Below are 23,193 nucleotides of genomic sequence, written 5' to 3' on the forward strand. Positions count from 1 at the left end.
TATATACATTAATGTCTTTAAAATATTTTACCCGCTCGGCTATCTTCCTTCGCTCTCTATATTCATTATAATATGGTTCTCTATCTCTGTCTCACACTCTATCTATATGTCTGTTATTTTCTATTTTTTTCAAAACGTTTTCACGGCCAACACGCTTTCTTACCTATTATAGTATTATAATTTATTTATTTGTAATTTATAACTATTTATATCAGTATATGAAGTACGATCAATAAACGCGGGTTTTATCTTGCATTTATTTTAATTTCTGTATTTTGAGCTTTAACCCCCATAAAGATACCTGTATATTGTATAATTTATACACTGCATTGTACTGCAGTGATGTGCACGTAGGCGTGCACAGACTTTGGGATCAGGTACAATAATAATGAAGAGTATATTGATATCACTTTTATTGAAAACAGTTAACCGAGTTTCTGAATCTATATAGAGGATTAACAAAGAACATTAATTTTTATAAATAATATTATATAAGATGCGATTTAATTTGGCACATAATTATGATAATATTGTAGGCTCATTGTTTTATTTATTTATTTATGCGTTTTAATTCAATTCCATACCCATTCACTGCAGATAAACAATATCCACTTATAAACCAACAAAATATTTATGTATGCAAAATGTGCAACACACGTCCCTTTAATAAATGTATACTGCACTCAACGGCTTTCAAAGGTGCAGCATAAGCTGCAGCTGTACGCATGCCTATTGTGATATCACTATACGTTTTCTGCTTTCTGTATTCTGCGTGTATTATGTCTGTGAATTTGTGATTGCTTTTCTGCCCATGTTTGGCGGCGGGCGGTCGTTTTAAGTCCAACAATATGCTACATTTTTTTTAAAAGTTAAGTTTTTACCGACGACAATATCCAAAATATTATCTTTAAATAGCAGCGAAATTAATTTCCGTGACTCTACATATAATATGAGTCAAATGAAAAAGCACGCTAAAAATATCGAGTGTAAAATAATTGTATTTATTGTTACTATTACATTAGGGGGGGGGGTGACACCGTGCCTTCTAAGTTTTAACTAGAACGTCCGTTATATTATTTAAGACAGCTTAGATATCAAGTCGGCAATCAGTATAGTACTAGGCTACAAGACCAACAGCATTCGTCTTTATAATATGTTACCTATTGAAAGTTCTACACACCTATTTACGCATGCGTAATATATTATATATTATGTGTGCACTTATGCTTTTAACGATTAAAATATTAATATTTTATTTTTATAATTTTAACGTGTCGTGGTTGTATTATATAATAAAGTCATCTAGATATTCCATTAAAGCAATTAAATGTATATATGTATATAAAACAATGACCGGCACCGGGTACGCCGTGGTGCTGAGTCATAAAAACAGCTTAATAAGTTTTCGGGTCGAGATCGAGGGTACAGAGGGCGATTTAAAAATTAAAAGTTTTTTCTACCATCATAAATAATAACGATAGAAATATGTATGATTATTACCCACTGTTGCAGTGCGAACGTAGGTACATTATATTATAATAATAGTCTTCCAAAGTTTTCCGGGCAAAAAAATAAAACACTTCGTTTTTTTGGTGGTTAGAAGTTGTATACGCTATATAGGATTAGGTTGTACGTGGAATACTACTTTTCATTTTAAATCCTCTATTTCCTCCTACGCATACGTATATACATTATACAGTAGGTATGTACAATACATACCTGCAGCTATATATTCACTGTATTTAAAATTTAAAATATACCTGTATATAATATTATATTAATATTACGATTTACCTGATTGATGGGTACGAAATAAATCCCGCCGTGTACCTAGGCTTGGATGTGAGATAGGACGCAGGAGAATAAGTGTGATAACTAATAAACGCGATAACATTTGATGTTATCTTCATATATATATATATATCCACATCATACGCCATGTAACTTTCATCGACTTTCAGCAGTAGCTCAACGCTGCTGTGAGTAATTTATATAAAGTCGTCACCTGTCGGGAAGACAACCGCGGTCATAATATATTTCAGAGATCCGCCATAACCGAACCATCGTCGTAGTTCCGATTCGGAAGCGTTTCCCGTGGACCGCAGATAGGTACCTAAGTACTCTGAAATTAAAAATATGATTTCATGTTGAATCAAAATCGCTTTCGTGTCTCACTGTTGTTGGCCGCACTACTTTTAAGAAAGCTCTGCCGGCGAAAATAACATTCAAACATTTTCGGAGTATAGGTAGTCCAACAAATCGAGCTCGACATTTTTTATTAGAGTGACATTTTGCTGACATAAAGTTGCTGTTGGCGTCTATAGTTAGCAACACAAAGGTGTCTAAGACTCTTGCACCAAAAATAATGTCCAACAAGTTTGTTGAATGTATCTGTCATAGCTGTGCTGCTAACTTTATGAGCGTAAAAAATTGATCGTTTTTTCCGCTGTCATAATGACGTCCACGACCACGGTACATTTTTTCTGTCACCTACGACATAATATTTTTTCCTTTAGAGTTTTCGCCTATTTAATTTATAAATATTACCTAGCCTACCTATAGGTACCGCCTAGAAATAAAAAAAAATATAAGCCATTTTAGAACCGCAAATGAATGTTATAATTGCTTTATAATAATATATGCCAAACTGCGTTCGTCGATGGATAAAAGATTGATATAACGCGTTATAGTTACTTAACAGATAATAAACACTGGTTCTGCTATAATCTATAATATGTGCCCTTAAATAATTCTCCAATCGTCATTATACCGCGTACGTATATATTTATCTACCGTCGAAAAAACGTACTGACCCCTCTTCGATGTTAAAAGACGTTATCTAATAAGTTTATTTTCCGAATGCGGTCTTATACGCAGCAAAATAAACTAGCGTACATCATAATAATTACAACTGTTTTTTAAAACGAGCGATTCAAACGATCAATTCGCGTGCAGCACATAAACGATTTTTGGAACGGCGGCGAAGACGATGGATATAATTTTGATAATATATATGTATAGGTAAACGTATAAGACGTCGGCGTCTACTGATTAAATCTCGTGCACATTCGGTGAGTTTATTACAATAATTTACTCGTACTAAACGCCGATTTACGTGCCGCCTATAAAGTTTCCGTTTTAATATTGCATAATCTTCTCACCCGCCCTCCATTTTATTCATTAAATAATTAAATCTATATCATATATTATCATTTAATCTGCAAATCATGAATTTTGGAAATTTTAAAATGTACTTTTAAAGGCCATATTATTTTCAGATACTTGGATTTTCCAAAATACCATTTAAGCGTGTCCTATATATAATGATACAGCTATCGTGGTGATACAAACTTTTTTTTAAACAGAAGAGAACCTCCATTTCTCTCTTAAATTATCAGTCATTGAAAATTTTCATGTACTTTAATAACATTTTGATCGCCATAATAATGACCCATGATAATGGTTTCACATCAAATATAAACCAATTATTATACTAAAACAATTTTTACAAAAATAAAATGTTCATATTTCAGTAATAACTAGTAACTACATACACAGTATTTAAATTTTCAAATCATCATTGTCCCTTTATCTTTCAACCTATTATAGTGTTAAGTGTCAAATATATTATGGAGTATAAAACTATATAGGTACTTGTAAGTTGTATTGAATAACAGTATAGTTTTTTTCTAGGTAAATGATTTATTTTATTTGAAATCTTATCATATATTTCTTTATAATACGTTTAGTACCTACCTACTGCGGGGATATCGTCAAATTTCTATGTCTTATAATATATTTAATATGTACTAAGCATACTACTATACATGTGTATGTTAATTTACGAAGGGAAACCTCTTCGGAATAATATTACGATATTGTTTTATCGGAATCTCTTCTCTTATTCTGCCGATAGTTTAGGACTTGTTCATAGTTCAAAACAGAATATCCTGCTCGTCGATACTAGGTCAGTATTTTCAAAACATCGTGCATAATATATGTAATATGTATGTATATGTAGAACCATATATTATCAGATACCTGCAGCGCAAATTTCGCGGACCGAAGTTTAATATAAGACACGAAAGTTTAATACATAATGCATATATATTGTTATTATGTGTAAGAGAGAAAAAAAACACACCTGAATTGCGCCAAACAAGCTCGTCTGGCTCGGTTCCATGGGCGCTGCAGCTGCAGTGAGTACGGCGATAAAAAAGTAAATAAAATATATACCTCGCGGGAAAACGCTGGCCGAAGCAAATCGTTATTTAATATATATATATATGTATACGTCTGCAGACGTGCCGTAGAATACCGCTTGTTAGGTGCAATTTTTTTTCGATTTACGTAATAATAATAAAATATATAAAACATCGTTTCCCTCTTCCGATTTACCCCGCTCGAAAATTCCACCACGGCCACTCTTTCCGGCACCCGACGTCCGAGTGCTATCGTATATAGTATATATTATTATTTCATTATATTCGTGACGATTGGAACTGTATCGAACTGTGTGTGCGTAATTCCGCACAACTGTCGCGAGAGTATACATATGTATAATATGATAACGACAGTTTGAAAACAGCACTGCGCAGAAGGCGCGTGACGCGATATTTTTTCGCCCCATACGATTATTACGTTTTTTTTTTAAAGTTTGGGATATTATTTTTTCCCACTGGCTACATATACAGAAGGTTTTTCTCTTCTTTTGTACAGACTCCTTTTTTCGAGTAGCTATATATAATATAATATATTAGAAAACAATACGCGTTTTATAAGACATAGCTAGGCTCCATAAGAGGACACGTCACGCGCAAGAAACACAAATATCGGAACACACGATTTTTTGTGAACATATTTCGCCTATTCCAAGAATTCGATTATTTTTACTTATCGTGGTTTTTGAAAAACAGTCCTTACAGTACCGACCAATTACTTAAAAAATTGAATTTAGTAGTACCTTATATAAACTTTGTGTTAAAGGAGCCTTTTTTAACACTCTAAACTAAAAACAATACATTTTCTACAAAATATGCACAGACTTATACTAATAATAAACATCTCAAATTTCTACGAAGGGCACACTCCCACAATTTATATATATGAGTCGACAAATACTCATTAATTTATTTATAGGCAAATTTTATTTTGGTCGTTCCAGTCATTATCGATTCATCGAGCCGGTCTCAATGTTATTATCTTGTCATTGGTAATATTTGTAATGAGAAAAACTCATGTTTCGAGGAGTGCACATAATATACGTCATCTTGCAGTTGTCATTATTTTTACATTCAATGCGATTGAAAAATGAAAAAAATGTTGGCTAATTTTAGGGTTTTGTATTCAATACTCGTAAAAATATGATTATTAATTATTCCACCGTACGACACAAGTACAAGCGAAACAACTGAAAATGGTTATTGTACAAGTGTTATTATAACAATAAAGATGGAACCCTTAATGAACGTACAACGTATAGCTGTACTACACTCGTATAAATAATTGTCACGTATGTATAACCGGGACGCAATCAATTAATAAAATCGAATATAATTATTGCAGCATGTCGTTTCGCAGTGTTTTTTTTTTTATTATTTGTGTCACGGAACAGCTATATCGTATATGAATGAAAAAAAAAATAATTAATCGGTTCGCACCGAGACGGGACTTATTTTTAATTCAAAACCATCATAAAATGGCCCAGACGTTTCTGCTTATGTATTATATTACTGTATCGGAGAAAGAAATATCTGAAATTATTTTATATTCACAGTGTGATCTCGAAGCGCGTTATTATACAATATAATGTGTATATATATATATCGTGGCACGGAACGAAAGTTTTTGAAAAAAAAAAAATAACAGTAATAATACCGTAATGAAAATAAAAGTTCCAATTTTATTGTATATTCGGTATCAAACCGAGGGCAGTTTACTCGGTCCACGGCTGTGGTGATGGTTGAGGCGGCGGTGGTCGTCATTACTTATTACGCCGTCTTCGCAGTTCCGCAAAAACGTCCGATAAGTTTGCAGCCAATACGAGAAATCACCTCGGGGACCGACCGAGTAACTTGCGACGCGTAGAGGAAAAAAAAATTAATCTGCTGACCTTGACCCATTTAGAACGTCTTATAAATTATGGGTGTAATTATTAGGTATATACACACAGTTTTACCCGACGCGGTCTTGAGCGGAGGACGCGCTTTCGGATTTAAAAAATTCTACTCAATTATCAACGAGTCCTGTGCAACGATATACCTAATACCTATGCACACACGTCTTAGTTCGACGATCGAGGACGAAGACTAAACGTTTCGCTATTGATTACTGCAGCAGATCTGCGTCGGTTTTCGACGTCACACCAACTGAACAAGCGATATTATTACGAGTGAGTGTACACGAGGAAAACTGTAAATATATTTTTTTGTCGATGACACGATGCGCGTTTATAATTCATAATGGTTTAATTGGATTATTTGTTTCGCTGCAAGTCTCGGTGCAAGACGGTGAAGGGCAAACGTCAAAACCTCGACGATATGTGGACTAAACCCGTTTTCAGAATGACTTTAGATATTCCGTCGCGTTTTAAAATAATTCCCCAATTTTCCTCGACCGTGGTACCTACCTATAGTACGTATAATCATACAGCAACTCCAACGCACGCAGTTTAACCGGCGACACTTTATGTAATGGCCCGAAATAAGTTCAAACAACTATTTCGGCGAATAGTGTTCCGTACAAACGTTTTGAATCCAAAGTCGTTTTAAAAAAGAAATCCTAAGCTGCAGGATTTTATATTATTGTTAAGACAGCCGTCGTGGAGGATAAAATAACGAAACATTTACTTGAAAACAATATAATTTAATGTCTAAACGCATTGCTTTTATGGCACGAGACGTTAAAATACATAATATACGCCGTGTGTACATATAACATATTGTGGAAGTGGAACTTTTAACTTTGTTTGACGTTTATTTAAAGCAATATCCAAAAACTTTTTTTGTATAGTTATTAATAATCATAATAATCGTTTGTACCGAAAACAAAAAAAAATTCAAATATTGGTTATACATCGAAAGTTGTTACACAGTCATTGTAAGTTAGAATTACATTAATTGTCAATTCTTTCTGCTGTTACATAAACCTATATTTATACACACGACGTACGTACACAGGGGACACCGATTAGTTATACTTACCACAGCAGATTATTAAGTCCCAAGTTATCTAGTAAATGCGACCCTTCTCGTAATTGGTCCCATATTATATTAATATGAATGAAGTGGCCGGTTACCACATTACATTTTCGTTTTAGACCTTAACTTATAGACTTTATTATTATTGGCATAGACACGCAGTGTAGACTGCTTATAAGTAAACCTATAAATTATAATAATATAGAAATTTAATTTTTAAAAAAAATCTCTAACAATTTTAGTAGTTATATTTACTTATATCGTATATGTTTGGTATTTTATATTTTATTAGGACCCTCACACCCGCGTCCGTTGTTCCCGTTTAATTTTCAAGTGATTTATTATTATTTATTTATTAATTTATTAGAGTATTTTTCTATATTTTTATATTTTAAATACTCATTACTACAGATTCAAAAATAAAAATGTCGTATAACACCAACGGCGAGGGTACACAGATAATGTCCTGAGTTTCTAAGTTTTTTTTAGAGAATTCGCTCTAATATTTAAGCTAACAACACAAAATTAGTTCTGCATGACTAAAATTTGATATGCGTTAGACGGGACAACACAGACTTCTTAAATATATTTTTTGTTTTTAATAAAATGATTCAATGTTCTATTACTACATGCGTGGGGTGGGACTCAATCTATAAAGGTTCACCGAAAGTATACACAATACATGACGTATAACAACGATAATAAAATATATTTTCTAGTCATCGACTTCGACCGCTAAACAAACGAAAATCTCAACTTAACATTATTTACCTATAAATATATACTGTGTATATATAATAAACGGCGGGCGTTGATTAACACTCCCTTTGATTGTTCAGAAATATATTTATTTTTTTTATTATATTTACGATTCGTCCGGCGGCGGTGAGGGACCATTCATATATCTCGTTGTCGCGTATATAATATACAATATATACATCATAATATAGGTGTACCTACTCTCCTGTACGTATTCCCGCGAGCACAACACACGCCGCCGTCGCATAGAGTGCGTGTTAATAATAATAATATCAACAATATAATATGATGTATATATTATGATATGATTCGAAATTTGAAAACGTCGGAAGTGTACGACGTATAACATTACCTGCTATGTATACGGAGACGAATTTATTTTCGTAGGACCTGACGACGCGGCCGCCGCCGGCGACTCGACAGTATTATGATATTAAGTATATATACGATTTTTTTTTATATATTATACAAACTCGGTCACATATGATGTTATACATAAACCACAACGGCGGCGAGGGGCGAGAGGTTAATTTCGAGAAAATTTCCTGGGAAACCGCCGCCCCTTAAAACCGTACCCACAACAATGGGCCCGGATAAAGTGTCAAAGATTAAACATAAATCATTTCCCAATATACCTCTTCGCCAGTATATATGCCGTGTACACTGTACATACGACCTACGCGCCTTATATATTATAATATATCCGTCATTGTCGTCCGAGAGCGGTGGTAGAGAGAGGTCCATATGACGATATTTGTGTACAACAAACTCGTGTGTAACATACAATATTATAAAATATATATATTATTCACACAAATAATTATTATCGTTTTCCTTTTTTTTTTTTTTTTGTCGTCCGCGTGTATGTGCCGCTGCAACCGTGTCGCGAAACTGATACAAAATTAAAAACTTTAGAATTTTGAAAAAAAAAGTAAAAACGTAAATCAATAAACACAATCATTTATAATCAACGCGTACCTATGTACCTACAACAAATTCGGTAGTGATTTTTTTGTCGATTATTCGTTGAAATGAATTCGTCTCTTTCGCCGTCACGCCGGCCCCCTGCAGGTCTTCTCTCTTTTAAATTATATTATCTACTCGATAAAAATGACGGGCCGGCGTTTGGATTATGCAAATTAGTCGTCACCTGCCGGCGGGGAAACGGAAAAGACAAATCCTCCTTTTTAAATAATAAGCATACGTTGTATATATATAAACTGTATATAGCTATAGATACTTATATAGCTGGTGTTTATAGTTATTTTCATAAAGCCCGTTAATTCGGCTGAATCGAAACGCGCAGTTTTTACCGATGAAATTTAATTATTATTACGACGACGACGCGACAAAACAGTAATAATAATAATAACAACAATAACGATTTTTCAAAATATCCTCTCGATTTTTTACGCTCTCTTAATTTGTTTTTGTACCTTCTTCGACAAGCGCATAAAATTGAATAATATAATATAATAATAAATTATCCTGATTACAGGACGGGATCTATGATATATATGTATAAGCGTTCTTGAAGAACAACCGAGATAATTAATTACCTAAATATTGTATTATATACAGTAACTGACTTGCGTATTCACCATCACCGAGTGATTTACTCGATTCGGGTGGCAATAAGTCGAGCCTTTTCGAGTTATTTATTATAGTCGGGTCATAGATTATTAATATAAGAACTGCATTGCACTTGCCGCGCCGTCGGTATATCGTCTGGGGAGGGGGGGGGGTTGAGTGCGATTTTATTCTCATATGTATTATATACATTATATAAGAACACATAATATATATTATGTGTTCTTATAAATTATAAGTATATTTATAAAAACAAATTTTTGTTCGTAAATGATAGTTATACAACAAATTGTTCATATAGGTAAATTTTACTTTTATTGCTATTTATTTTTATAATTATTATTATTTATTAGTAGACATTAACTATTAAGTATACATTCAATACATATTTTATAAAATATAATTATATTATTAGATATGAAAGTCCAATACTTCATAAAACAACATAATAATATATAGCAATGACAAAGTATAGCATAAATTACAAAATAATAACTGTTAATTATAGACGTTGAAATAGATAATGGAGTACAAAAGTAGTTACTAATTAGTACATGTTTATAAAGAAAAACCTGAAACTCTGAAAAGTGCAGTTTTGTGCAAAACAAATCCTTATTAAATTTAATATAAATTAATTTACATCTCTATTGATTGGATTTGTAGCTTGTTTCTATAGAATTTAGAACACTCCATAAAATGATGCGATTGCACGGGTCTGTAATATCTGGTCTTTACTTATGATATATATTATCGTGTGTGTGAATACTGTGAAACGTACTTATTATATGTGTCTCGATCTTATACTTAGTTTTATTTTTACGTTTAAATACATTATATTCCAATACGTTTTTATTAAAATCAGACGTAAATGCAAATTATATTATTGCAGCAGTGCAGCACGCGACAGTCGTTATAATAAATGATTTTATGAAACTTGCAGCATGCAAGCTGAAAATTAAAACGTGGAGAGAGCGCCGTGTTGTGTTACCGTCGATTTTAAGACAGCAGTTAGTAGCCTGCAAGTATAGCGTACATAAACCACACAGAATCGATGGCATAGGTACACTGTATAAATACATATAGGCACAGTTGTGAGTTGTATCGTAATTTTTATAATATTAATAATGCGTAAGCGTGTACCTATCATAACATAATATACTGTCAAAGTGTCCGTGTACACTCGAGTTGAGAAAAACACACTCGTTTAATGTTGTATATGTACCTACACACCGTGACAAACGCGTTTTGTTGATTTCGTCTGTCGCGAACAGGTCAAACAGTTTATTATCTATAAAGTACTTGCGTCTATATATTATGTACTAATATATTATACGTGTGTGTATACAACGATAATGACACGACGTGTTAATAATGTGCGTTTTAACAACGTCGACATCATCAACCATACTCAGTTCTCGGATTGGAAATATAAAAGAAGCGTATTTTAAACTTGAATAATGTGGTCCCGTGAAATCATCGAACTCGATTTCCCTAACTCGTGGGGGAGGGGGGGGGGGAGAAGCTAAAAAAAACCACCCCACCCCCCCCCAACCGACTACCCTGCGTATAAATTAATACGGTAGTAACGATATTTCCGATGAGCGATTAAAATAAATACTTTATACTATGACGTAGTCATTTATTCGCGTTGTACTATTATAATAATATGTAGGAACAAATAATTTTAATTAATCGAATGAATATTACGGCCAGTTTCCAGTATAGATTAGTTATTGAAATCATCACCATGAGTATGTGTATAGATTTCTGATTAGTGATCAATTGCGTATTACTGGGAGAGTTTTCCATCGAACATAATGTCTCTAAGGCCAAAATGGAAATTACAAGATTTTTAAATGTTTTATTATTGTATTATGATGGAAAAAAATGAATTTATCGTATTCCTATATTAATCACCATATTGACTCAGTATCCAATTTTAATTTTTAAACGAAAATGTTTACATTCTCCGGCATTGCCAATTAATAGTAATCACGACATGTATATTATCAGTTATAATAGATACACGCAGCACATCACTATTTTTAATTTTACGATCGATGATTTTTTTTTACCAAAATATATCTTTAATTTTTTTTTCCAATTTTTATTTTCTCGTTTTGTGATTTGAGCATCTATACACATCAGTTTGCATTTGATACACTCTGAAGACATAGCACACGACCACGCATATCACACGCTGTCGCCTGGCTTGCAAGTTTAATATTTATATTAGATATTACAGGAATAATACTATTCTATCAAATTGATTTAGAATTAAATACATAATATTTTAAGCAATTATTAACGACTAAGTATCAGTGACTCATTGTCGACTTTGATTACATATTTTCATGTTATTGTTTTTTTTTATTATTATTATCCACGAATAATAGGATGAATAGGACATGCATGATGATTTTTAATACAACATTTTCGCTAGTCAGTTATCTAATTTCACACATCAAAAGGAGGGTGCGAGTATTTTTTATCATCAATAATAGACATTTAAGTGTTAGTGTGGCATATAATATTATCCCTGCAGCCACCTCAGGCTCGATTTAAAAGAATTATTACTGCAGCTCACAGGCATATACTTTTCGAATTTTCACTTATTTTATATTCGTATAACTGTATAAGCCTCTTATAATGATATTTTACCAAATATTTATGTATTACTTGTATAAATATCCCGAGCATTGTCATAAACTCTAATAATATACCATTAATATAAAGTGAATAAGTAATATAATATTATGAAGAGGTGAAGCACGAGACACGAGTTATAGGTTAAATGTCTCGAAGGGGATGTTAGTATATGCTACTATTACTATTATTTATCATCGTGTAATATTTATACAGAATTATTAACTATTATAACAAATAATTGTTTTTTTTTTTTAAATCTGTTTTATGTAGTCTTTATTGAAACAAATATCTATAGTATATGGACAATCAAACTGCATAATATTTTGTTTCGGAATACCAATACATAGGTACCAGGTAACTGGTAAAGGTATTATGTACCGATTTTATAATACCGCCTATAATATGTATGATATACCGAAACCGATGTCGTGTATGCGATGGTGTTTCAGTGTAGATGATAATCCTTCAACAGCTGTGTTATTATTGTAATGTAATAATAATAATAACCTAATAAAGTAATAACTATAACTATATACTTGAGTAGGTCATAGTCTTTTACTATACAGGATGATTCACCAAGCATACTCGCTCTTTTGTCTTATCAATAATAAAGTTATTCAAAATCTAATTATTGGAATGTTTTAAAATATACTTAAAGACAATATTTCAAATTCTTAGGATTTGTTGTACTAAATACTTAAGGGGTTTCCTGTGGAAGTAAAAACTTCTGTTGTTCAAATGAGAACAATCCTTTTAAACGGTAAATATTATACAGTGGATAATTCTTCTGAAAATTTTGACGTATTAGAATCAAAGTTCATGAGATTAGTTTTTGAGTGATTTAACTTTGTGTTCCAAGGATAAAAGGTCCATGGTAATGGGTTCATAAGATATGGGGGATATAGTTATATGAAAATTTTAGTAACTTATCTCAATGTATCAATATCAATAATTTGTATAAATGGCCTAAGTGATTCAATTTTACGTCTATTTTTATATTTTTGTAAAACCATTTTCAATGACTATTATCTACAGTACAAATATTTTAACAACTAAGAAACTAAATTGAAGTTTAAATCGCTACAGGACACTCATTAAGTAAGTAGCATAGTACAAAAAATTCAAGAATTTGAAAAATGGTCTCTGAGTATATTTAAAAATTCTAAAAATCAAATTTTCAATAAACGTATTTTATTAGAGTAAAAAATGGGGGTGATTATACTTGGTAAATCACCCTGTATATAAATATGTATTATATACATAATAAAATATCGTGTCTGTTTGTCAGTAATAATTTTCAAACGAGATAAATTTTAATAAAAAAATTGATTTCACCAGAACCCTGAAACCGAATTGAAATTATATTAAAATCACATTTCTCCGGAATTCGATTACATATTGTTGTTATATTAAGTAAATTATAATATTATACATATTCGTCGTAATATGCACATATCACAATAATAATTCTTCGGATGGGGATGTTTGTGGAAATTACCTAACCTATATACGTACCTATAATATAATATAGTAAATCGCAATAATATTTTAATCGAAAATACACTGCTCGCGGTCACTGCCTACGCGAGTGTCCGATTTATCAGAATAATATTGTGCGCTATTATTGTTAGATGAACAGGTAAAACATAACTGCTACAGCAGGACGCACAATCGAATGTCCTGCACATTATTATATTATATACACCCACCGCATGTGTATAATATAAGCCACACGACCACTACACGCGTATATATTATGTATATAATATAAGTACGAGATAATCCCACAGCGGCGACCAGCGAAATCATAATATAATATATATATAATATGTATTTATTTTACTTTCGTTTGTCCTGCAAAACTTTCGTTTCGTATAACATATATATATATATAATATTATACAAGTGTATAATAATAATAATAATAATAATAATAATAATAATAATAATAATATTATTATACCCTGCAAAAGCCGACGGAACTACGACAAAGCGTTTATTGTCGTCGATCGTCGAGCGGGCGGAATATTCTCTCTATAGTCTCTATATTATTGTTATATTATATATTATAACGTATATATATATATATGTGTGTGTGTGTGTGTGTGTGTGTGTGCGGGTGTATATACTTATTATATATAAGTGTGTGTGTGTGTGTGTGTGTGTGGATATATATTTAATATAGTTGTCGCAGATGGAACCATATCGTATCCCCCCTCCCCCGGTCCTCATGACGCTTACATGTACGTTACTGCTTATTATTGTTACGACGGTATTTGCAGCGCACAAGAATCCGGGCCAATTTAATTTCGTCCGAGTGTTGCGGAGTGCCGTCCGAAATAATAACGCACTTTTCACAAAATCGTCGTCGAGTCGGTGAAATATCGGGGGCATTTGAACGGGCGCGTTCGCAGAATATAATGTAATATCCTATAATTGGAAGCTTTTTAAATCGTAGACATTGTCGTCGCTCTGCGTATAAAATATTATATATACTGCAGCAGCACTCGATGGCCTTAGAGCTGAAATTTTTTCGGAGAGTCTGCAGTCTCGCGTCATAATATTTTGCAAAAAAAAAATACTTGGTTTGCTATAGCTATGTATAACTCCGAAAATCATTATTATTGTTGGTATTATTTTCTAAATCGCAGTCGAAAATTATAAGTATAAATTGATTAAGATCGGGGACTTGACACCCCCTATTTGGACTCATACTGATGCCACTCTCATTACATGATTTATTATTATCGTCAGAAGTTGCCACGATATTATTGTTATTATTGAACGTAGAGAGTAAGAAAATTACATTATGTTTAATCCTAGGAAAGCGTTACGAAAAAATAGGTTTTTAACCGTAAATACTGCATTCTGCATAATTTCATCTTAATGTCACTCAGTGTACATTCGTCTGTACAATTTTAAAAATGTATTCACATTTCGCAGTGCATTATATAGGTACCAACCTAGTAGATATGAGAAGTGAGAACCATATAATATTATAGTTTAGACGCAAATATTGTTCAAAGTTTAGTTTGAAGTATATATTTTGATATAAATAATGTATAAAATAATACCTGCACATATTATGCGCACGTGGTTAAAAAAATTATTTATTTTAATTTTGTACACGCACACAATGATTTTAAAAATTGCTTACAATTGTTTTTTTCTGTTATACATACAGTGATCCGATCACGCCATGGGACAAGTCGGCGGGTCACCGAAGTCAGTCCACATCGCACGTCTTGTTGCTGACCGCCGTGGCCGCGATATCGTCCATGTTGGCCGCCAACTCGTTTTAAACGCCCACACGCCGACGATATCCACCTGCACTTCCATCTCTACGCCTCCAAAAAACTCCCATTACGCGAAGGTCCTCTCTTTTTCTCTTAACAATATTTATGAAAGTACTTTTTGTAATTTTTTTTTTTATGCAAATCTGCGTGATCGAGCATTTCTTCATCTCGAGATGACTATAAGAAAACCGCGACGGAGCACAATATTATATACCTATATCTACAGCGGTTACTACCTTCTTGACCAGCAGTAACCTTATATAGGTATACATCACGACTATATATATATGTATAGGTATGATTAGGTTGGCACGTACCTATATTACATTATTGTGTTTAATCATCCTCCTCTCTAGCGCGCAAAGCTGCCGAAAAAAATAAATAACAAATTTACTGTAATGATATCATTGATATCACACAATTCAAATCTAAAAATAAGTTTCATATACTATAACATAGGAGTGGGGGACTTGATATAGGGGCTAAGTCCTCCCCAGTTTCGATTTAAGACTCCCTTCATAAAAATATGATTTATGATTGTGTCATACTTGGCAAGGTTTAAAAAAAAAATCATGGTTTTTTTTTTTGAAAAACCATCATTATCATATTAAGACCTTCCTACCGCCCTCCTCCCCAAAAAAAATTCTGTCCTAGTTTTGCCTAATGTATTGCGTGAGTAGTAGAAACACACTTGTCGAACTGTACCCACATACATTACACCAACATGAATACATAGGTATAGGTACATGGTAGATATATTATGTAACACGATATTATTATTTTAAACGGTATATCACGTTGCAATATTTATAACGAAGACGCCTTTGATATTATGTAACATTTTTTTTCCGAATCGTTACGACACCATTATAGAATATATATAGAAATTGATGTAGCACGTGCAGAAACGTCTATTAAATTATTATTATTATTATTATTATTTATATTAGTTATTATTATTTTTTTAATTAACATTACTTTATTATTATAATAACCTATTACTTTTAGCCCTGAACATAAATGATAAATTATATTATTATTATTATTATAAAATATTGAATTGTACATATATATTATATATATATATATATACTGGTATGCATTAAAATCGTGTCTCGCTTATTGTATTAGTCGACATAGGTTTTTTTATACATATTAATTTATTTACCAAAAGTTTGTAAAATCACGCGTATAAAATATATAAAATCGTCGTACCTAGGTATAACACGATTTTCGGGAAGCAAACTGTTTAACAATATTATTTGTGGTACGTATTATACCTACATGTCTACACATAATATAATACGTATAGATACTTAATATTACAAGTATTTTAAGATTTGTGTGCATTTAAGTTCGCATATACATACATAAATATGAAAATAAACTATTGTACTTAAAAAAAAATAATATTATTATACACCTATTCGTCAACCCCTGTGTACTTATTTTTGTTTTATATATACCGAAAAAAATAATTTTAAAAATACGTCTAATACGCGAAAATCCCCGTCTCCCATTATTATACGAGCCCAATTACCAAAATTGTTTTTCCTTTCTATATATTATATTATTATTATAATATTATTACGTTTATATGTCTATATATTATATATTAAAATTTATATTATGTATAGGAATTATTATTACCTATATTATCATTGCGACAATTATGTATCTTTTAATATTATTACTCACGTAGGTAGGACATTATATTATATATTATATATAATTTATCTTACATAATAATATATAGGTATTAGGTACCTATGTATAAGCCACCTAGGTATACGGTATTTTCATATTTATATAAACGTAGGTATACACTCGAACCGTTTTAGATATTTTAGTCAAATATATACGAATAAAATAAAAAAATTGTGATTGAGAAGTCGACGGATTATACTATTATTTTCAACCAGGCATTTATGCTTTGGTTTTCACTCTTGGTTAAAAAAAAAGATCCTACACACATCGCTGTAGAGTATACACTCATAACCGGGCCCCATCCCCCCACAAGGGGGTCTGTGGACCTGGAGTACACTAGCACAGCTATTTTAGGGGCCCTTTGAAATGAATTTGTAATTATTCCAATTTTGATAGGAATACTTATTTTATGGGGCCCACCAAAAAACATTTAATAGTTTAATACACAGACCCAAAAGCTTATGCGTGGGCCTGCTCATAGCTAATAGTCGTGATTAGAATTTTTACAATCATCACTCATCGAGTATAGTCGCGCCACGTTTTAAAATATCAATATTTAACATATGCTATATATTTCGTATTTTAATATTTTATTTTTTCTAACACCATTTAGCAATTTAAAAATACTTTTTTCTTAAAGAAATATACTACATTAATATTATATAATAAATCATAAAATGACCAACATTATTTTGGTAGTTTTTTTCCTCGCTAATTTTGAGGATTGAATCTTACGTGAATTAATTAAAATATCTTTCAAGAACTATTCCCACGTCCTTGCATTTCCACTTATAGGTACTGTTATAATCTACTCATTCGAAGTCAATTGCGAGCCATTGATTCATTGTAATATCAGGATCAGATCTCAAAAATAAAGGCCTCGAAGGTGGCAAAATATTGCGGTTGTTTGCTCTTGGATGCACCTGGTGATAATATTTAATGCTTTGATTATATTTTATATTTTTTATAATATGATACCTACAACAGTGGAAAGCTTCCACAGTACGAACTACGAAGTCTCGTGGGAAACAAAAATAATAGTTTTATAGATAAATTTGAATTCTAATTTAGTTTGGTTCTCAAAAATATTTCGTAAAAACAGAAAACGTTGTTAAATATAAGTCCGTTGTATGGAAGTTTCACCGAATAAATACCTACCTACGTTTGTCGTATGCACGCGGTGATTGCCCGGTTTCCGCCACTGCACGTATTATTAGACTATACCTACATAATATTTAACGTTATTGTACAAGTACTTAGGTACATAATAGTATACTGCGAGGACAACGGACAGAAAATAATGAACACTTTTCATGAAAAACAATGACGGTGACCTGCACGGTCGCAGCTGAGAGCAGACGATAATAATATTACCTATTAGTTATTATTAGATCGACGTCGCACAATGGTGAGCGACGGATGCACCGCCGAAACGGCCAAATTATTATATAGTTAAGACTTTAGGTACAGATATTACAGATATTTTTTTTTTTCTATGGATTAACACCATTTTGAGCAGTGTATTCAATATAATATAATGTACTGGTACGAGTGGTACGTCTTGCAGGATATTTAAAAGTTCACTAAATACGATGACAAACCTCATTACAATTATAACATCGTGGATCAAACCATATATTTCTGTTACGGGCAATGTAGGTAAACCACTAACTTTTTTTTTAGCCAACTAATATTATTTTTTATTATTATTACCCATTTATAGTATTGATTTAAAACAATCATTATTAATTTTATGTATGTATCGTAATACAATAAACTATGAATTTTTTGAAACACTGTGTATAAACCTATTTTTGTTACTTATCGTAGTATCGTACTGCCTATTTGAAAACCAAACGTAGGAAAGCAGATAGGCTATGTAATTCCAAGTGCTATGCTTCTAAATCTTGTTCAAATAAATAGGTAATAATAAAATTATAATTTATCATAAAATAAAAAGATGATACTTGTTAATTTTTTTTTGTTATTCCATCAAAATATTCGTAATATTATGGTACATGAATAAAATTAATGATGATTGTTTTAAAAAAAAAATCAATACTATAAATAGTTAATGATTATAATTTATAATTATAATAAAAAATAATATTAGTCGGTTAAAAAAAAAATGTGTGGTTTACATTGCCCGTAACATATCCAACATTACAGTTGTTGATTTGAATACCTGATGGCAAAAAAAAAAAGATACATACGGGTGACGAATGATATATCACGATTGAAATAATAAAACTTACAATAACAGTTAGGTATTATTTTTACAAGAAATAAATATTTAAAAAAATAGTTAATACTTTAGTAGATAATATATACTAATTATTAATCTAATTAAACATCTAATGGGTTGTCAACTGGGGCCGTAGGAGTACGTTTCGGATATCACTTTTATCAGTTATTATTTTGTTTTTACACACATAACTACATCAGTCATATTTCATGATTTATGTATTTTTTTTACAAAAGTATAATTAAATTATTTAATAATAAATTGAAATAATAAAATTTCAAAATTACTATAAAATTTCGTGCAGTACTGCAGTATAATTATTTGTCATTAAATACAGTTAATAATTTTAGCAGAAAAGAAGATAACATGATTGAGTTCAGAGTCACAACTAAAACTACTGAGGTAGGTTTTGCAAATAGTCCTAGTTTTGATTTTTTGAATATAGTATCCTGTTGTTTTTATGAAGTTTTTTAGAACACATAATTGTCCCAGAATCAAACGTCAATAAACTATCTTTTGTCTTTTACTAAATATTGCTAGAAGAAAAACATTACTATTTGAATAAATAATAAAATAATCAAGTTGATTATTTGCTTGATTAACAAAATTTATTTTAAAATTATTTTCTTGGCTTGGTGATGACAATAGTTATTATTATTACTGTTTAAAATTGTCAATAATATTAAAGAAATAAAAAAAGACTGATTTATTTTATATGTTTTATTATTATTAACAATTTTAAAAGAGTTGTTGGATTAAATTGTTATTTAGTATGTAAAATAATAATAATTTAATTATTTCAGTCAAGGCAGATTTACAGTTAAATTAAGCTATAAAATAATTCAAGCTAAATTTATTTTTGAACTTGATAGTTTTGGCCCTGTCTATCACTGAGGCAAACCTCTTGTTGGTGAATAATGTACAATGTAGAAATGGGTAATAATGTTGAATTCTTATTCAATTACAAGTTACAACTAAATAAGTTTATATATCAAAGAAAATCCCTAGCACAATTGTAGATTTGATGTGTCTAACCGTGATTATATTTTGATAAATTGTCTAATAATCTTTTAGTTAGATTTTCAATGGTATTCATCACTTTCAAAAAAACAAAATGATATCATCTTAGGCATTTACAGCCAAAGGATAAATAAAATATGATTAATAAACTATACTTATTGAATATATAAGCACCATTAACAAAGGTATGTAAACTTGATTTTATGAGTTTCTGAAGATATGCTGTTCAAGAGACTTATATTTAAACCATCTTTGGTGGACTTTTAACATTAATTAAATGTATGAATCAAATTTTAATGGTGGTTAAATCTGAATTTGTAAATTAAAATCCCATGATTTTGTATTAAAAGGTATTATGTTAAAATCATTATCTATTCTGACATTTTCTGATCTATAATACCTACTTAATTAGTTAATAGTTTATAAATTATATAAATAATGTCAGATTAATTTTATGAAATAACTAACAAATTAAACTATTAAAAAAAATAATAATATATTTGAGTTTTTTTGTTATCTTAATCATTAGGGATGCAACCTTTAACAAATACAACTTGTACAAAATTAATTTAAGATATTGCATTAGTTTTGTTACAGCAGTTAACAATTTATAGGACACTATTATAAGTTGAAGACTTTTATAATAAAAAAAATTTGTCTCATGACAATTATTTAAAAACGAATAAACAGTTTACAACTACAATCAGTTGTCAGTTGTTTTATAATGTGCTGGCCGTACTATTATCCCACTGTATATCTGACCATTGACTTGAACACGAGCAACGGCAATTGCCATTTGAACTTGATGTGGCCTCTATTAGTTCGTGTTCCTGTACAGACTTGTTGATCCGTGTGTCTAGCAACATGACATTCATGGTCTCTTCAAGTATACGTGTCTCTGGAAAATCCACCTATAATAAATAAACAGGTTGTTATTTTACATCTTGTGAGCGCTGAAAATGTGAGAAAACATTAATATTAATATAAGACTAACTTTTGTGTGTTTTTTGTCTGTAGCATACACTATTGAAGTGCAACACACTTCAGCAACTTTTTTGACAGCTCCCCCAGGGCCATAAAATGTCCAACAGCAGATTTCGTTTGATCCAATAACGTCTTTAATAAATAGACCGCGCTCTCTATGTTTTTCTGCCAGTTTATCAAACAGCTCAATGTTTTTCAACAAATTATCGTCTGATGCCCTGTTGTGTAACAAACTCACCAAAATCAATCCAGTGATTGGTTAATAAAACATAGTAACGCACAAACATACCCTGTATATGAATATTTGTTGTTGTGACGATTAATTGCAAATTTCACCACCGGCTAGTTGAAAAAAGATTCAAAGTGATGTATGTTAAATGCAAGTGATAAGTATCTACATATTATTTTGAACAATTGAAATGAAACAAATACTTTTGACGATACGGATATCAATTTTTGGGCTTCGTTCTGGGACGTTATCAATGTCACCCACGTTATGTTTGAGTTCCGGTTTCTTTTCTTTTGCAACGCCTGTTCACATGCTTCATGCAGCTCAGAAACGCCGTAATACTTGGTTTCAGCCAGTATCTCGGATATCTCCACGCATGTTTCGGGTAACGGTACAGATCCGTCTCGCAGGAAGTTGAGTATGGTGCCAAAGTGTTTGCCACAACGATCAATAAACACCCATCCTGTCGGTGAAAAAAAACAAAATAAATTGGCTACGCCGATAACCATTGAATAAGGTACATAATATTATACTAATTAATAAGATAATTAATAATAATAATAATTAATAGTGAGACATTTAACGACAACTGTAATACCTTCAGATTCCAACGTTTCAGCATTTTGTGCCGCTTCTGACAACACCATATCACGTAGCTTCGAGTCGAGTTTTGAGAGCGTTGTTACAGTCGTGTAGAACAACGATCCACCGATGTTCAACTTGACATAATTGGAGATTTCCGATTTCGGTTCGTTCCCCACCGTAGCACCCATCGTTATTCGTTACACAGACACACAGAACTACTATACAGCCTAACAATATTAATATTATTAATTATGTTATTTTATTTGACGAATTATTTCATTTTAATAGCTTGTTCTTCTTATTATTTTTTCGTATCAGCGACAGCGTTGTGATAAGTGATAACTGCATTCTGAAGTTCCGGTGCGCACCATAGAGTAATTGTATGGTATTCGGGTACGCCACGACTGCATGTATAGGCAAAATCGAGTGATTGTGGCATTCTTAGATCACATTATAATAGTATGATCTACGGTGGCAATGAACACGGTATCTAGGGGGCGTGGCATATGTTATCATTTAAAAAAATCATATCAATATTATCACAATCCTGAAACCACAGAATGTATTATTCTGTAAGCCCATTGTACACATTCTTACCAATAGCTGGGTCAATTATTGCTAACTTCACACTCGTTTAATAAAAATGGGAAGGGATGCAATAGCGTCCGCTGGCAAATGAATTTTAACATTAAAATTAAAAAAATGTATGAAAAAATGTGCATTGAAACAAATATTAAAGGCTGCAGTCTACAATATCAGTATTCCTAAATTCATAGCTTCATTTACAATAATACGATCATCAAACAATGAATATTTATATNCTGCAGTCTACAATATCAGTATTCCTAAATTCATAGCTTCATTTACAATAATACGATCATCAAACAATGAATATTTATATGGCACTAACTTGTTATCAAAATTTAAAAA

At 31.4% G+C, this 23,193-nt stretch overlaps 2 protein-coding genes across 2 annotated transcripts in view; one reads left to right on the plus strand and one right to left on the minus strand.

Annotated features, from left to right (window-relative positions):
• LOC111034986 (superoxide dismutase [Cu-Zn] 1-like) overlaps positions 1-15,794 on the plus strand; it is an 85,146-nt gene extending 69,352 nt beyond the window's left edge. The window contains exon 5 of the mRNA XM_022316450.1: positions 15,382-15,794. Coding sequence (XP_022172142.1) covers positions 15,382-15,499 — 118 coding nt within the window. The 3' untranslated portion in view covers positions 15,500-15,794. The remainder of the gene's footprint in view (positions 1-15,381) is intronic.
• Positions 15,795-21,029: 5,235 nt separating this feature from the next.
• Positions 21,030-22,702, minus strand: LOC111035005 (BTB/POZ domain-containing adapter for CUL3-mediated RhoA degradation protein 3-like). Its single transcript, XM_022316477.1, has 5 exons — positions 22,277-22,702; positions 21,882-22,141; positions 21,739-21,791; positions 21,460-21,667; positions 21,030-21,376 (listed from the first exon to the last, which is right to left on the minus strand). Exons 1-5 carry the CDS (start codon positions 22,449-22,451, stop codon positions 21,185-21,187), a joined length of 888 nt encoding a protein of 295 aa, XP_022172169.1. The 5' UTR covers positions 22,452-22,702; the 3' UTR covers positions 21,030-21,184.
• Positions 22,703-23,193: the final 491 nt, after the last annotated feature.

This window comes from Myzus persicae, unplaced genomic scaffold (assembly GCF_001856785.1).
Source record: "Myzus persicae strain clone G006 unplaced genomic scaffold, MPER_G0061.0, whole genome shotgun sequence".
Taxonomy (NCBI): domain Eukaryota; kingdom Metazoa; phylum Arthropoda; class Insecta; order Hemiptera; family Aphididae; genus Myzus; species Myzus persicae.